Below are 18,624 nucleotides of genomic sequence, written 5' to 3' on the forward strand. Positions count from 1 at the left end.
GGCAAGGAGGCTATAGAGCTGAGAGAGATCAGGACCCCTGAACACATCTCATCTGTAACTTCCTTTTAACAATGCTTTCCTGGTAACCAGGCTCCATGATGTCCCTTCACTCTGTTTTTGCTTTACCCCTACATCCAACATTCTTTCATAATTGTACTCACTTGGCCCTTTTGGAACTCTCTTGGGCTAGGCCCTCACCAATTTATTTCAAGATAACATCAGGAGTATTTTAACTGAATTCAATCAATCCCTTTTGAAACTACACACACTTTAACTGAACAGTGCACACCACTGTCACATCATTTCTCAATAAAAATCAACATCATCATTTTCCTCCCCTACTTATAGCCCAAACAAAGACAACCAGCTTGTGAAATCAAGTGGAAATTATCAGACTTGGCTTTCATGGGCCCCGACCATGTGGTCCTAGTTTATGTATATACATGATTTCCACATTACTCCTAATCCAATTAGGCCCATTTTCTTCATGCCCGCTACACGCAAGTTATTAATTATGTGTGTCCCTTGGGCTTTTGCTTCCCCCTTGATTCTACTTGTCAGTCTAGGTCAATGCTACATTGAAAAGAGTATCACGTGTCTGTAGCCACAACCGCACTATAATCATAAAATAGTTATGACAACAGAAAACCTGGGGTCCTAGGTGAACTCCTACAGGTATCACTCAGTTCAGCATGGAAGCTGCAACATATGACTTTCAAATTGTTTCATGTATTAATCTTTATTTCTGTAGCTAGACTACAGGCCCCTTGAGGGTTAGTATTCTGCCCTTAATCTTTATTATAGTATTTAACAGACAGCAATCCTTCCATAATTATATAAATTCAGGGCCATCTAGTTAAATTAAAGTGTGCCAAGTAAAGCTGAACAAATGTTTGGTAACTGACTGACTAATGCAGAACAGCGAAAATATTTCAAATTGGAGACAGGGACAATGCCCAAGTGACCGTAAGGGAAAAGAATGGGGTTTGTTGGCTTTCCCAGAAGCATACTTTCATGATCTATTCTGCAGGGCAGAAGCAGCTGAAGACTGGCCTCTGAGCAGAAACAGAAGCAGAGGAGCATCCAGAACAAAAGCATCACATCCCACATTAAGTCTCCTGGAACTGCAGGAGATGGGCAAGAATCTGAGTGGCAGTGAGTAGGAGCAAAGCTTGACCACTGTAAACAGTAAAACAGAACCAAATAGCAGGATTGCAAGGAACTCCTACTATATACTAAAGGAGAAATGACTCAGTAGGAAGAAAAATTAATTCCAACAGAAAAGGTTAAAAAGCAGAACAAAGAGTAAAAAACTTGGTAAACTTCCAAAGCACATCTCATTGTGTTTCAGGTCACATTGAGGAATACGGTTTTTCAGCATGAACCAAATACAGATATCAATGAAACACGGCAGCAATAAACAATTCCTTTGGCCTTTCTTCCAGTTCCTTGGCAGCTGGAGGAAGCGACAGGGAGGCACCACTCAGAAAACAAGATACAGAACAGGAACAGGTGCAGAATGGTAGGTGGGGGCACTAAGATTATGCAGCTGCATTTTCAACGAAAATGAGAATTACTGATGAGAAAGACAGAAAAGATTGAGAGTGCATAGACTGGAAATGAGGAAATTGAGTCCTACGGTCAAGGGAAGGTGGGCGGACTAATGAGTTAGCAGGTATTATGAGGCAGTGAAGCAAATAACAAAGAACTCTAGGTCATGATCTCGTCTAAAGCTAACATAAGGAAGGAATGAAGACACATACTATTGTGCTGGGTATGACAACGGATCTGCAGTGGAGGTAAGGGGGAGGAAAGGGATTATGAACTCCAAGGCAGAGAACCGCCAACTCAATGCTAGAGATGAGGAGAACACAGTTGTAAACTCTACTATCCCAGATTAGGATCAAAGGAATATTAGAGCTAAGTAGTAGTGGTTATTAGCAGTCTAAAATCTTCCTGAGAGGACAGGGCTGCCTCAGGAAGGTGGATTACTCAAAGCTGCCTGAACACTGATTTTATAGTTTTTGCTGTTCTGATTACCAAGTCCATCAGAAAAAAATTTCAGGAAATAATGACTCATAATCCTATTTCCAGAAAAAAAAACCCTTTAATCATCACTTTTAATAGGTGCACAGGAAATCTATCATATATGAATGCACGGCTCAAAATTGTAATCAATCCCCTGTTGCTAGATATTTATGTGAATAGTTCTACTATTATAGATAATGCCATGAGGAATAACTTCAAGGCAAACTGATGAGCACCTTGCCAATTACTTCCTTAGGATAAGAAACTGTTGTCATAGGGCAAGAAATTGTCATTTGCTTTCCATCTCCCTTTACCAAGGCAAACCAAGCAGAACATGCCTTCTCTCGTGGACTCTATTTGTAGATAACCCATCAATCTGGGTGCTCCCTTCCCTATGTATCCCAGCTACTCATATATATTCTCCATTTTTGTAATTATACTTGTAATTATTTACTTGTTCACTGAAATCACCACTAGAGCATGTGTTTTTGTTTTTACCCTCAAAACACCTGGTAAAATACTTGTTACCATAACACAAACATATCAGTTACAGAAAGTTTTAATTTGTCTTTTGACTGAGTGAAAAGCAACAATTCTGTGACAATGTTCAGTTTGGAAAATGGTTTTCCAGTGTGAGCTACATTTACTCTGACCTACTGGAAAAAATTCATTGCCATACTCCAGAGATTTGGCTCTCTGACCTTGATACAAAAGCAAGAGCAATGGGAAGTAATACCTCTCAACTTCTGGGCACAAAGCTGGAGGGTACTGGTGGAGGGGAGAGTCAGAAGCAGCTTAGGATAAAACAGAAATGTACAAGGGAGTTTACAAGAAATGTAGATGTAAAGAGAATCCTGCAAATGAAAGAAAGCTATGAAGTGGATTTCCCGTTCACAAGTAGCTATAAAATTCTGTGCATTGATGTATCAGTGATTAATTATTTGAACTATAGTTCTCCTGAGGGATTTCCATGGATTAGAGCAGAAGCAGGATAGGGATATGCCTAAAAGAGACTCAGCTCTCCGACCCACTCAGCCACCTGACGCTGCAGATGAGCCAAAGCAAGCAAGCACTGTAACACTTGAGATGATTTCACATTAAATTAGCCAAAAGCTGGTGGAGGCTACTCAGAAGGAATCGAATTAAGGAGCCCTGAACTCAGAGTTTGAGGAACGGGGAAACAGACAGGAGTCAAGGGGAATAAAGAGCTGGGACATACTATAGCAATCCAAAGCTCATCCATTCCATGCCTTGTTCTCTGTTACATATAACCACAATTGTAATTCCAATTACAATGAAGATTAAATCATCAGTCTTCCATAAAAGGGCACACACTTTGATTTGTTTTACAAAGATAAGCAACTGATTAGGGTAGTGCTTCTCAAATTTCAGTGTGCATCAGAGTCACCTGAAGAACATGTTAAAAGAGACTTCAGGGGGCAGGGTGCCGAGAATTCACACTTCTAACAAGTTTCCAAGTGACAGTGATGTGGCTGGTTTGAGAGCCACTGGGTTAGGGAAGCAAGTTATAAGACATTCAAGAAAGTCAAGGGTCAAGTGTTATCACTTTATTGTTACAATTTATTTTTGATTGAAATGATATTCCCAGTACAAGAACCTTCCAACATATCAAATATTTTGGGTTGTGTGAAAGGTGCAAGAGCCTCTTAGCCAAGAATAGAGTGAGATGGAAGAAAACAGACAAGCGGTTCTGGACAGATAAGCGGTCATAGCTGAAACTATTTTGGGGTATGGGGGTGGGGGAAGACACAATGATGACTAATTCATGTAGGAAGTTTAGCCTAGAACAATGTCCTCTCTGAAGGAATACAACCAGTGCAGACTAATGATTGATTAGCCAAGGAGGACCGCTTCCCAGCAGTTCATCATCCACCCATGATCTGCAGGACTACCCACAGCTTGCTACTCAAGACAGGAGATAAAGCTAAAGGGCGCCAGCTATACCCCAGCCCCTCATGAATCCTAAAGTAAAGTCTCACAGCATGAATTACGTCAGAAGGAACAAGGGGTGGGGAGGGAAGAGAAGGACGGGATGGAGGGAGTGAACAGATCCTCTTAATATCCTGAAGGAGAAAACTATTTGGAAATGGAGACATTATACAGCTCTCCAGAAGTGGCCATTTGTGCTGCCTTAAATGCAGATTGATTACTGCTATTTGGATGTTGAGTGCATCATCTTTTCTGAAGAAAGGGAAAAGCTAAATTTCCCCACATTCAGCTGCATCGTCAAATCACTTCCCCACACCAGCTCTTTTAATGCATTTTCCTGTTATCACATCCACTTGCAAAAACTGATCTTCCCTACTCCCCAACAGCGAAACCCTCCACACTGATACATAATGACACGTGCTGAATCCAACTAGCAACCTCATGACCGTGACACTTAACTGCAAGCCCAAAATGTAGTGGGGGTGTGCATTTCTAAAGTTAAAAAAGAAAGGAAGCCATTAGGACATTTAAGAGAAAGGCCAGTCTCTTCCTCTGTGTTGGCTTTCAACCTGTATTGGCATGATGTAATGCAGAGGGTGAAGAGGGCAGTGGTAAGGCACCCAACTACTGCCTCCTATGATGCTTGAGCCAAAAATCCAACAGTACCCTGGTGTTACAGGAATCTACCATTAAACTTCAAATAAAAGCTCAGTTTTTCACAGTATTCAGTAGGTTCTACTCTTATTCAAAAAGAATTTTCACTTAGTTGAGGTCATTAGATTGAAAGTAAGAAATTTTCGTTTATTTAAAGCTATACCATTAAACTATTGAGAAGATAAGAACAGAGCTGGATAGAAAAGATGAATTTCAGAAAGATGCTCTCATGGGACCATTTAATAAAAAAATAAGAGATGGAATAAAAAAGATGTAAGGCAAGGAGCGTTAAAAATAAAGAGGGAGGAAAGAGGAAGTGCTAAGAAAACAGGTAAGAAAAGAGAAGAAATAGGAAAAACAACAAAATCCACCAGTACTAATAAAATTATTTAATGTCTGTCCCTCTGAGATTGCATGCTTTGTAAAGGGTTGAATCTATTATCTTTTTTGTTCACCACTATGATTGCCCATGCCTGAAACCAAGGATACACTTTAAAAAAAAAAAGAATAAAGAGAAGAAATGAATGCAAAGCCATCACATGCAAAATAGACCAGCCTTGACCACTGACTCTGACAGAGGAAAGATTTGCTTTCTTAGAGAACTGATTAACCCATACAATCTACACACTCTGTGATGGGATATATCAGTTATAAAATTTCAAAACACACAAATTCAATGCCAACTGTCTAAACAGACGGGTATAGAAATAAAACTTGCTTCTTATCAAGACATTTAACAAATCACAACTGTGTCAAATTAATGTACTAACCTCTTCCATTTCAGAATACTAAAATTGTATCTTTTAACACAAAAAATGCTGGCAAATAACTCTTCACATTCCATTCATAACCAGTATGTGAATGCTAGTAAAACTGAAGACACAGATATGAAGGACCCTGTCAACAGTTTCTTTTTTGAAAAGGCACAAGTCACTTTTCCCCCATTTATTAAAATTTTATGGAAAAACTTCCCTACAAATCAGAAAAAAAAGGAGAGCTCCTAGCTAAGTCCAGAGTAGAAGACCAAGAGCATTTCCTTCCCAGTGGTCTTAAAAGCACTTCATTCAATGAAATTGCAAAATATATTTACAAGTCACTGCTATGAACATATAGAACTTAGCTCACCGTGGCTCCCATTAACTGTGTCAGCAAGAGAAACATGCAATTAATACTGTATCCCTCTTAATAACGACCAAGGATATTGGTTTAAGAAAGAAAGAGTTATCAATTTGTTGCTTTTGACCAAAGTCAGTGACAGAAATGCCAGTACAGATTTCCTACAGGTTCAAGCACAGAAGCGTACAATATGAGGGCACTGCCAATCTCACTAAAAATAGCAAGAGACTGGTGCTTATGGGTTTAGAGTTTGGAGACTGGAGCTGGAGAACACAGCAAGGCTGGAGTGCTAGTTTTTTTTTGTTTTTTAAAAAGAGGAATTGCTGAATCAGAAAAATGAGTCCTTTAGGGGACTGGGAAGAGAAGGAGCCAAGGAGCCAAAGTGACGCTGAGATGAGGGCAGGTTCACACTTGCCTCTCAAAGATGGATGACAACACCATGGTTTTCTAAATCTGCAGTGTGCCAGGCAAGAAACAGAATACACATGAAAAGATAAGAGAGAACCTGCCCTTTTCTCTTCTCCTGAGATAACCCTAACCTCATTATGTATGACCAGAATGAACCTAAATTCATTTAAATCTGCTCAGACACTAGGCTGTTCAATACAATTGCTTTCCTCCAGTCAAGCTGGAGCATCAGTTTCTTTTCTGAATATATACATCCAATCTTGAAATTGCAAATCTTAGAATTAAAAGGTACCTTAAAGGAATAAAGCCCCAACTTCTGAACTAACAAAACTTAGCTGTGTTTTCTTGCAAAGAGCCACAGATTCTAACAATTTCTAGGAATTCTTAAGATATTATATTTTAAAATAAAGCTACTGGTAGCATGAGAAGATGTACATAGATGATATCCCCCATGTCTAAAGAAAACAGCACACAGCTATGCTCTGATCTGACTCTAAACATTACCAACTTGTATTCAGTGTCCGTAACATGCTCAATAAAAGCTCCACTTGGAAGACATCTAGCAGGATGATGAAATTCACATTCTGGCCTCTCCGAAATCAAAACTTGGATGTGTAACACCAAATACATAAAATAGAGCATATGAAAGAATTTTGTGACACTTTAGAAAGTAAGAAGGGTCTCGGTAATGACTCACTATCTTGGAAATACTGGAAAGTCAATATGGGGATCAAACAGGATCATGCCGAACAGAAATGATGTGTCATACTCCCTAAGGAGTCCATATTATGCTTCTAAAAAGGGAGACCAAGTTCAGGAGTGTTACAGAGAACTGTGGGTCATCTGCATCTAAATTCTTTTTTCTGGGTTGCGGGGGCGGGGGCGGACAAAAAACAGAGGATACACATGCTGGAACTCTCAGAACCGTGGGAGAACATCAAGGGTTTTCCAATGAAGCCTATGAGAGAAACAAGGCCTGAGAGTATATAAGAAAATTGCAAAACCTTATCTTGCTAGGACACAAGGTAATGAGAGAGGAGACAGCTGATGAGACAACCAAACTGGAAGGGAATTCCCAACCGCCTTTTGGGAATGTGAGGTTTATTTACCCTTTAAACAAAAAAGATGTATCTACCTCTAGATGGGCCATGTATTTAAGACATAATGAGGGTTTCCCAGAAGCAGAGAGGCACCTGAATAAAAGAGCCCTGAAGGGTCAGCAAACTGAACAGAGTTGCTGATGTGGTAGAGTTTGTGTCTATGCAGGCAGGTGTATATGCTTGAAAGCAATAGGCAAAGTGCAAATTGCTATTCTTATTCCCCCTCTGTCTCATCTGGTCTCCCAATGAGTGCCTACCGCATCACTCCCTGAGCTCCCATGAAATGATATGAGAAAGGCTGGCAGATCATATCCCTTTGCAGAGGAAGTAGGGGCTGCAGAGCCCTGGGAAAGCTCATCAACTTCTAGGCAGGCAGCTGTGCTGACCTAAGTCAGACGAGTTTAACGGGCTGCCCTTTCCCCAAAGCTTACAATGTTTCTCTGAAAGTATTAATGGCCAAGCAGTGCACTGGAAAGCAAAGTCAACAGAAGAGCACTCTGCACCACTGCTGATATTACCAGCAACAACCAGGGTCAAAGAAGTCTGTTAGAATCGACACCCTGATGGGGAGGAACTGAGCAGAATGATGCCCTGCCCTCTGACTCGTCTATTATTTACCTAAAGAGTTTCAGAACGAACGACTGATATGAATGCAGCAGATGTTATGAATTTGGCCTTTGCCAAAGCATTGGATACAGTATCTTAAGACATTTTGCTTGGGAAATTAATTCAAACTGGCTTGGTTCAGTACACAATCGCTGAAGATTAAAAAGTGGCTGAAGGATGATAAACAAAAGACAGTTAAGTGACAGTCCATGCAGTGAGAGACTTGGGGTCAACACCAAAGCTATTCTTGTTTAGGGGTTTTATTCAGGGCCCAGAACAGAAGTAAACAACTCACTAATGAGATCTGCAGAGGACACGAAGCTGGGAGGTAGAGAAAATGTACCGATAGGGCCATAAAATCACAAAGCAGAGTTCAACTAGAAAAAATACAGCTAATCTATCTAGGGGAAAACAACCCTAAACTCAGATAATATTTAATACTTGGTCAGATAAGGGGCAGAAGAAGCACATGAAAGAGCTCTGACAGGCTGTAACATGAGAGAGCAAGAACGCTAAAGGGAGTGTGACATAGGAGAACTAAAATAAGCCAGTGTCAGGACACAGGTGGTCTTGAAAAGTGGTCAACTTTGCCATTTTCAAGAAAAGGAGGCTGCAGTGAGTCATGATTGTGCCACTGCACTCCAGCCTGGACACAGAGCAAAACGCTGTCTCAAAACAACCACCACCACCAAAACCAAAAACATGGGATGGGGCTTCTGCACTGAAAATCTTTTTTAATGGCTACAAAACCACCATTCTTATCTAGCAAGTATTCTGATCTTTCTTGAATCCGACTTCACCTTCCTGGGGGTAAGCATCGAGAAGATGGCACTAGGCTAGCATCCTGAGGCTCACTGACAAGACTGCTCCAAACAAAAATTCCCTTATAGTTCATGCTGAGTATTTCTCCCCATTCTTTATGAGGCCTGTACTGCCTTATGGTAATGCCTCATGGGCATAGGAAGTGGTTAATTCTCTTCGTTTACTCAACCTGCAGCAGTGCAATGACCCTGAAGCCAATTTTCCCACCATCAGTCTGAAAGCAATGGCTCAACACAATTATCTTTAGGCAGCTCACTGCCTTAGCAAGCAAGCATCTTGTTACATTACTTCAGCACAAAATAAGCTCTAGACTAAAAAGGCTGTTTTCGTCTTAAAACCTAAAACTTAAAAAATTTCACTATCTATGAATACTCATTAAGCATTATAGCACAACATGGCTATTTCTAACAGCATAATAAGAAAGCTTATTCTGGCCTCACTTTCCAGAGCAGCCCTGCAAATTATTTCCATGCTTACCTGCCTGTCAGAATTACATATTCACTAGCGGCAGTGTGAAGCTTGCGTGGAAAATATAACTATACATTCAATTGTATTGCTGAGGGCTCCTGCTACTCCGGAAATGGATAACCTGTTCTTCAAGTTGCCATCAGCACAGACCCACCCCCCAAATTGTCCATGGTTAGTTTAGTAATTGTCCATTTCCTACTGGAGCTAGATGATCAAACAGTACTAAGACTAATAATCCAATTAAAATCATAGGCAAAATATTTGAACAGACATTTCTCAAAAGAAGACATACAAATGGCAAATGGGCATTTGAAAAGGTGTTCAACATCACTGATCATCAGAGAAATGCAAATCAAAACTACAATGAGATATCATCCCACCCCAGTTAAAATGGCTTATATCCAAAAGACAGGCAATCAGTTCTGGCAGGGATGTGGAGAAAAGGGAGCCCTCATACACTGCTGGTGAAAATATAAATTCGTACAACCACTATGGAGAACAGTTTGGAGGATCCTCAAGAAACTAAAAATAGAGCTACCATATGATCCAGCAATCACACTGCTGGGTATATACCACCTAAAAAAAGGAAATCAGTATACTGAAGAGATATCTGTACTCCCATGTTTGCTGCAGCCCTGTTCACAATAGCCAAAACTTGGAAGTAACCTAAGTGCCCATCAACAGATAGATGAACGGATAAAGAAAATGTGGTACTTATACACAATGGAGTACTATTTAGCCATTAAAAAAGAATGAGATCTTGTTATTTGCAACATCATGGATGGAACTGAAAGTCATAATGCTAAGTGAAATAAGCCAGGCACAGAGACAACATTGCATGTTCTGACTTATATGTGGGACCTAAAAATCAAAACAATTGAACTCATGGAGACACACAGTACAAAGGTTAACAAAGGCTAGGAAGGGTAGTGAGAAGGTAGAGGAGAGGTAGGGATGGTTAATGGGTACAAAAAACAATAGCTTGAAAGAATAAATAAGACCTAGTATTTGACTGCACAGCACAGTCACTATAGCCAGTAATAATTTAACTGTACATTTAAAAATAACTAAAAGAATGTAATTGGATTGTTTGTAACATGAAGCATAAATACTTGAGAGGACGGATACCTCATTTCACATAATGTGATTATTATGTATAGCATGCCTGTATAAAAATATCTCATGTAACCCACAAATACATACACCTATTATACACCCACAAAAATTAAAATTAAATTTTTTTTTTGAAAAAACAACAGAACCAAGAAACATGAAGTCACATTTCTTACCATGAGTTCTTTGGGGCTGCCTTGCTTACTGATAATATAGGTAGGGAGAGAAGAAAGTAAGGAGGTTTACGAGAATATACCAGTCATGTACTACACATTTTAAATGACGATTAATGAGCCTTAAACAACCAAAGATGTGAGTATTTTCACTGGACTCTTTGTACTTAAGAATGAGGTCCTCGACAGGGTCTACTGGGAAAAGCCCACAAGAAAGAATCCAAAAGCCACAGCAGCCTGACAGACTGATTTCTCGGCTGACATTCTGTGTGACATTCTACAGATGCTCTATCCATCAGGATGTGACATGGTGTTAGAGGTAAATGTCACACATCAGGGCAATGTTATGGGCCAAAGAGCAAGAGAAGTGATTCAATGACAAAATCTGAAGCCGAGATTAGATAACATGTGCCCAGAATCATTCCTCCTCTAACTGTAGAAAAGAGCCTGACAATTACCAAACTCCTAGAACTAAATGGATCCTAGAGGCTATGGAAAAACTGCTGAGTGAGGAAGCCTCTGCAATCACGTTTAAACAATGGATATATTTTGGTTGAGTCCAAGCAGTCTGCTGAGCTATCCAAGTCAGTTCAGTAAAAAGTAGCTCAGTTCTTGCTTTGTTTCCCAGGAAGTCTGGGAATCACTCAACTACCACACCACCCAGTGACAAAAGCCTCCCTGAGTAAGAGCCTTGAGGAATGTCAATGGCCAGAAATACTGCTGAGCAGCATGCATGTCCTTGGGGCAACCAGCCACAGGGATGAAGGACAAAAGTAAAATGTCACAGGGCTTCTCAAATGCTCTCCTGCCAGCTGTCAAGTGTTTGAAACCAAAACTCATTTCCTAATAAATGTTTTCATTTCCTTTGTACATGACAAAAGGTCTAGAGGTGATAAATGGGAGGGGCTGGGAGTAGAGGCCTCTGGAGGTAAGAAACAGAGGGGAATGTACGTCACACATAAGCACAGCTTCACTGTTAGTCCCAGGAATGATGATAAACATATCTGCTCTTGTGCACTCATTCATGCTTTCTTTTATACAGCTACAGAGCGAGATCATATCTAATGTATACCTATTTTACATATTTTTAAAAATGGAAGACCAAGTGCATTTAACCAAAATTAGATAGCAAGTTCAAAGTGTGTCCTTCTTTTCATGGGGAAAATCTGGAATAATAATACAAGCATTCTCAGCATATTATTTTCCAACACATTCTGCTCAGGTAAAGGCACAGTACTGGGAAAGAAACAAGTGAGGGTGTGGGTCCCCATGTGTTTAGTAAATTTTGGTCTTACCTGGCCTCTGCAGCAAGCAGTTCATCATAGTGTGATGATCTCTGGTCATCATCCTGCCGGTATCTGATCACTGTGGCTAGACCTTTGCTGACAAGAGCCTCAGCAATGTTTCTGCAACAGAAAAGATAGGTCAGTGAGGACTAAAAGTGCATATGGGGCTCAGTCAACAGAAATAATAACAGTAAGCACCTGGAGGTCTTAATACATTCTGGCAGAGGGAGGGAGAAGCCAACTCATTCAAGACCAATGAGTTGCTAAGCTAGAAATCCAAATAAAAGGTTAAATAACAAAGTTCCCTAGCTCAGCATTTTTCTGTTTAGTATAGTCAGATGCTAGATCAATCCATACATAAAAACTAGCAAAAAATATCTGTAAAAAGCCCACATTATGCCAGGCTATTTACAGAATGCTATAAACAAGCCACTGCCCTCAAGAAAAGTCTGCTATAAAATATTAGGCACATAGAGAAAAAACTGAACACATAAAAGCATGACCTAATTTTCTCAAAATCTTTCTAGCAGACAGAACAACCAGAAAATGTCTTCTTTTGGTTTGGTGACATTAGAAACATTGATTTAACATAACAGTGTTTCTCTTATAAGAACTCCTGAGAGTCGATCTCCTACCCAAAGTGGGCTTGGAAAACATAAGACCATGAATGAAGAGAGAAGGGATAGGCAGGAAGGAGGCATTCTAGTAGAAGGAAATTCTTTGTGCTGTGGCTCATGCCTATGATCCCAACAGTTTGGGAGGCCCAGGCGCTAGGATCACTTGAGCCCAGGAGTTTGTGACCTGCTTGGACAACACAATGAGACTCCATCTCCATAATAAAAATTTAAAAATTAGCCGAGTATGTTGGTGCATGCCTATAGTTCCAGCTACTTGGGATGCTGAGGGAGGAAGACCAGGAGTCTGAGGTTGCCGTGAGCTGTGATCACACCACTACACTCCAGCCTGGGTAACAGAATGAGACCCTATCTCAAAAAAGAAAGAAAAAAACAAATCAAGATGGGAAACAAAGAAAGTAAAAAGTATAAAATCTGAGATGACCAGTTTTGGAGCAGTACTACATAGGAGCTACAAAAGATCTCAGTTAGACTCTAACGCAAAATAATTATCAAATGCAATGAATGCTTTTTTTTTTTTGCCGAATAAGAAAATTGCTCACACTTGGGAATGCCACATAGAGATGTCACTCTATGTGGCCTGTATCTACTAACCAGAGAAGGATAAATGGAAAATGGCATGCAGACACTTAATGGTGCTTATTTGAATGGTTCCTCCCCAACCTGGAAAGGGAACTTTGTTATGAACAATCAAACTACAAAAACAAATTTTCAAAAATTAAGTATAATTAACTACAGCAAATACTGGAAAACAAGAGGCATGATATTATTGAGGGAGAATGGTGGTTATGTCTTTCTTTGTGTCTGTCATAATTACACCAAAGGCCCTACTCAAACCATCTGGTTTGCTGCCCTTTAGGGAGAGGCTATGGTAAGCAATAGGCTACTGTGCCATATGCTATGACTGAGTATTGTTTGAAAATGTGGTTAACTCCTAACAAACCAGTCGTTCTTAGAAAGCCATACTGTGGGGATGCTGGGAGCTGAACCAACCAGTATCTGTGCATGTTTACGCAACTTAAGGGCTCTATTTGTCAAACCCCCGGAGAACATACTTTTGTTTTTTAAAGAACAAAAAATAAATGTCGGTAGAACAAGGAGGAAAAGATGTGGTGGCTGATTATCTTTTCATTATGTGCCCCTCTGATGCCTGTTTATCTACTGCCAGCATGATATTAATATCTCCAAACCACCACGGAATTAGCACTTCTCAAAATCCACTCCCACAAAGAGGCTGCTTTGCTGGCCACCCTGTCTCCTGAGTCACCGCATAAGCGTGCTGGCAAATGCTGTCATTATCACAGGGTTGTGTTTGGCAGCATGGAGAAGGCAACAGCCTCAAATCAGCAGACGCAGATGTTGATACATGGTGAGGATGTAACTAAGATTGTCACCAAGGAGCCCTAGCAGGGAACAAGAGAGGCTCCACCCATCAAACAGCTAGTAAGAAGGCTGGGGAGTGGTACAGGGGACAACTCCACTTTTGATAGTTTGAGATATCATGGCCGTTTTAAACGCCAAGAGAACAAAGAAATATTTGTTACTGCATTTTGAATTACTAAGCATTGACGTTTTACAGTCAATACATGGGGTCTGGAGGAGAAAGTGGGAATGGCAGAGCAGGCAAGGAAAAATTCACACAAACAAGCTTTGATATAAAAAGAAAAACAACACAAATGTTTAATGATCCACCCCAGTTAGTGCTGCTCAAATCAATTCAAAGAATTACTGAGTACCTGCCTGGCCAGGAAAAACCAAGGGCATTTTCCCTATTCTTCTTTGTCCCTGCCCTCTTTATCCTATCATCAAATGTCTACAAAGCAGTTAAGACCTGCCATATGGAGTTCCTGAGGCCTTAGATTTCCAAATCACTCCACACCCTGCCCACTGCTTTCTTCTCTCTTTCCTTTAAGGCTCAGCATCTAAGCCACGTTCCCTTAGCTTCTTATCCCCTAATTATAGATTTCTCCTGGAGGAACAGTTGTGATGCTGGTGCTTAGCAGTAACGAGAGTAAAAATACATGAAATGATAACAACCATCATTATTGGGCATTTACTACGTGCCATGCATATGAGAATCACATGTGTTCTTGGTGTATTCCCCCTGTGATACATCATCACAATATATGGCAATTATTTATTCTTTGTTTATCTTCCCTGGTGAATGATAAACTCTGTGAGGGCAGAGGCCATGCTTTTCTTGCTCTACATCCCAGTGCCAAGCACAGTATTGTGCACAAAGTATATAGTATTTTCTAAATTGAATCATTTATCTCATCTAGGATTAAAAAAAAATAACTTAAAAAGCATAGCAAAACTAAAGCACATTTAAAAAATTTTGTTTTGAAACAAAGAAAATTTGAGATATTCTTTTAAGAAAAACACCTGGCTGGGCACGGTGGCTCACCCCTGTAATCCCAGCACTTTGGGAGGCTGAGGCAGGTGGATCACCTGAGGTCAGGAGTTTGAGACCAGCCTGGTCAACATGGTGAAATCCTGTCTCTACTATAAATACAAAAATTAGTCTGGCGTGGTGGTGGGTGCCTGTAATCCCAGCTGCTTGAGAGGCTGAGGCAGGAGAATAATTTGAACCCAGGAGGCAGAGGTTGCAGTGAGCCAAGATCGAGCCACTGTACTCTAGCCTGGGCGACAAGAGTGAGACTCTGTCTGGAAAGGAAAAGGAAAGTAAAGACAAGAAAAGAAAAGAAAAATACCTAATTATTTTGGAAATACAGCACTGGAACATTATTCTCCTAGCCAAGTGTTCCCAGCATGGAATCAAGGACAATAACTTTCTGCATGCCTTCCCAGCTTTTGTCTTCCTCCTCTCAATTATCTGAGACTTCAATTTAAAAAGAGAATGAAAGGGAGGGAGAGAAAGTAGAATTAGCCTAGATCCATATACTTGACTGTCTCATTCATTTCTTTTGGCTGCTAATGAAAGGTCAGGAGATTTTCCCCTGGCTAAAGATGGCTCCAAACCTGACATTAGTGTGTTGATCAGTTGCCCAGTAAGAAGAGGGAACATTAAGTTGTGTGCCATGACATTATGCTGCTTTGGACAAATTTATAAATTCTTCTTTCTTGAGTGTATCAGTAATTCTACTCCAATTACACGTCTGGCCTGAATGGATAATTCACAATCGGCACATAAAAAGGGACCTAACAGCCTTGGAAGTCTCACAGTAAGCCATCACTCTCCCTATCAGCTAGAAACACAAAGAAAATTAGTGCTAGGACTGAAATGCTTCTCCAAACTAAAAGAGATATTTAGTGTTCCATTAAAAGTCATCAGTTTCCATTAGTTATGATCAGGTGGTTCCTGATATAAACAAACACAAATTACATGGGTCTCACAGGCAGGCTTGCTCACAAGATAGACAAGTAGTTGACATCTTCTCCTCCAGTTAATTTCCACAGCAAGCAGCTTGTAATATAAGCTCCAACTTACCCATGATAAGATGGTAGTGAATCCGTGGGGTTCTATATTATGCCAATATGGAGAAAATGTGTTCTATAACCATACAAGAGAACAGGAATCCTAGGGGGTAAAATTCATTTACAGTAGGCCCCAATTGTTTGATCATATTTTTGCCTGCCTTCCCCACCTCTACCAATATTGGAAGTAACAATAATATTGACAATTGATAATTGTCTAAAACGGTCCAGATTACTTCATAATGTGTGTTTGTGTTAATGCTGAAACCATCTAAGCTTATAGAAAAGTTGCACATAACTGTACGAAGAGCATACCTTTCAACTATTTAAGAGCAACTGGCCGATCTGCTATACCTCTCCTCAAATAATCTATTCTGCATTTTCTGTGAAGCAGATTTTCCTGCATACTCAAAAAACATTAGAACTAGGATATTAACACATTGCTACTATCTAATCCACAAATCTACTCAAATTTTGCCAACTGTTCTAATGGAATACTTCAAGAAAAGGATCTAGTTCAGAATCAGGTGTTGCATTTAGTGGTCATGTCACTCTAGTCTGGAATAGCTCTTCAGTCTTTCTTTGACTCTCATGGCCTTGACACTTTTGAAAAGTACAGGTCAGTTATTTTGGTTTGTCTGATGTTTCTTCATGACCATATTAAAGTTAAGCACTGATTCATCATTTATTGATGATGGTAATCTTGATCACTTGATTTGGGTGGTGTCTACCAGGCTTCTCCACTGTAATTAATAGATATTTTGTGAGTAGACATTTTGAACTATATAATTTTCACCTCTCATTAAACTCCCAAGTTATTCATTTATTTATTTGTATTAGTATAAATTCATGAAATCTCATTTTAGTCAAACAGTTATAATCCACTACTACTGTTCTTTGACACTCAAATTGTTCCCTATGCGGCCAGTGGGAGCCAGAACTTCTGTGTCCTTTAGACATGTCTCCTATCTTTTTTTGAGCACTTCTCTGTTTTCTGGTACAACATGTTCCAGGCTTATCTTGTACTGTCTTCCCCAGATCTGAAATTAGCCATTTATCTAAGGAGCCCACATTTACATCTATATTTATTTTTATATGTTTATTTCTAAATCTATCTATATCTATTGAAAACCATGTGTGGCAGTCATGAAAATGTGCCTCTTGGATCTCCAACTGCAGGAAGTATAATAGACTGACAGCCCAGCTGCTGTGCTCTGAAATCAATCACTGCTACTTCAGCCAAGGCTATGCTTCCCACCAGCTGCTCCCAGCCAATAGTGGAGTGCAACAGAGATACTAAGGCAGGCCTGTTGCTGAGGGATATAGGGCTCCTATGATGGACAATTTTGACTTCTTATCAAGCTTTGAAGAAACTCTTTAGAACAGGCCTACAGCTCAGCCATTCCCTAGCTAACCTTCCTTGATTCCCTCCCTTCTGCACAGGGATTTGACCTGCATTGCAGTCTGATGGCTCTTCCCAGGCATCCTGGGGCTCCCTTCCCACCTTCCTTGAGATGAGTTTTCTCCAGTTAATCTCTTGCACATCTAATCTTTCTTGGCAAAGTGCTTCTTGTAGAACCTGAACCAACATACCATGAGTTCACACAAATATCTAAAATTCCAATCCACCACTACTGGGTTCATTCTAGTTTTCTTCCTTTTTGTATTTGTAAATACCTTCTCTGATGGTGAGAAACCTGGTTTATCCTTAGTACTTTTACTGGTAGGATTGATACTCCTGAGTGTAACGAATCTTATAACATTGATGCCACCCCTCCCAAGTGGACACTCCGTCTTTAATGCCTGGCTATGGAGCCACCTTCCACCTGGATGTTTGCACCCAGCTTGGACTCTCATACCTTGTATGACTGATCATCCTTAATCTCCTATGGGGCTCTGAGATCCCAAGCCAGACTACCTCTCTGAGCGCATATGCCTTTGATCTGCTTTGATTGCTTCTTCTTTTTTTTTTTTTCTTAATAAAAGGGACAGGGTCTTGCTCTGTCACACAGGCTAGGGTGCAGTGGTATGATCATAGTTACCGCAGCCTCAAACTCCTGGGTTTAAGGGATACTTTCACCCCGGCCTCCCGAGTAGCTAGGACTAAAGGCACATGCTACCATGCTTGGTTCATTTTTAAATTTTTATTGTAGGGAAAGGGTCTTGCTATATTGCCCAGGATGGTTGCGAACTCCTGGGCACAAGCGATTCTTTCACCTCAGCCTCCCAAAGTCCTAAGAGTACAGTCATGGGCCACTACATCTAGCCTCTGCCCTAACTGCTTTAAGACTGAATTGTTTTGGCTGATGTGGTGGCTCACGCCTATAATCCTAACATTTTGGGTGGGCGAAGCAGGAGGATCGCTTGAGTCCAGGAGATCAAGGCTACAGTGAGCCGTGGTCACACCATTGCACTCTAGACTGGGTGACAGAGACTGTTTCAAAAAAAAAAAAATTGTTTCCATTTGACACCAAACACTAACCACTGCTAACTTTTCATAGAGTCAAACCATGAAGAGGCAGAGAGAGCTTTTCAAAGTTGATCTTGCTTCTTCATGAGAGAATCAGACTATGTGTTATGCATTTGCCTGTCCAGTTATATTTACAACCAAAGGTAATGCATATTTCAACAGGGACAATAAAGATAAAACTTTCCCCATACACATATATACTCTTTCTCACTCATTCATGCATTCTGTGACTTTGAAGATTTGGTGCATATAAGTAGAGCTAACTTAAAGGGAATATACTACTTGATAAAAAAGAATCTGGGTTAAATGAATAAAGATATTACGGGGCCGAGGGTAAACTTCCCCTTTGCCCTCTAA

The 18,624-nt window shown here is 40.3% G+C and overlaps 1 protein-coding gene and 1 pseudogene across 1 annotated transcript in view; one reads left to right on the forward strand and one right to left on the reverse strand.

Moving 5' to 3' along the window:
- Positions 1-18,624, reverse strand: part of SND1 (staphylococcal nuclease and tudor domain containing 1) — a 444,881-nt gene that overhangs the window by 187,906 nt on the left and 238,351 nt on the right. Inside the window, exon 13 of the mRNA XM_012473984.2 lies at positions 11,734-11,844. Within this exon, the coding sequence (XP_012329407.2) occupies positions 11,734-11,844 (111 nt within the window). The remainder of the gene's footprint in view (positions 1-11,733; positions 11,845-18,624) is intronic.
- The window catches only part of LOC105731975 (CD2 antigen cytoplasmic tail-binding protein 2-like), a 29,657-nt pseudogene continuing 24,712 nt past the window's right edge, over positions 13,680-18,624 (forward strand).

This window comes from Aotus nancymaae, unplaced genomic scaffold, assembly GCF_030222135.1.
Source record: "Aotus nancymaae isolate 86718 unplaced genomic scaffold, 86718_ANA_hifiasm-v0.15.2.pri h1tg000002l, whole genome shotgun sequence".
NCBI lineage: Eukaryota > Metazoa > Chordata > Mammalia > Primates > Aotidae > Aotus > Aotus nancymaae.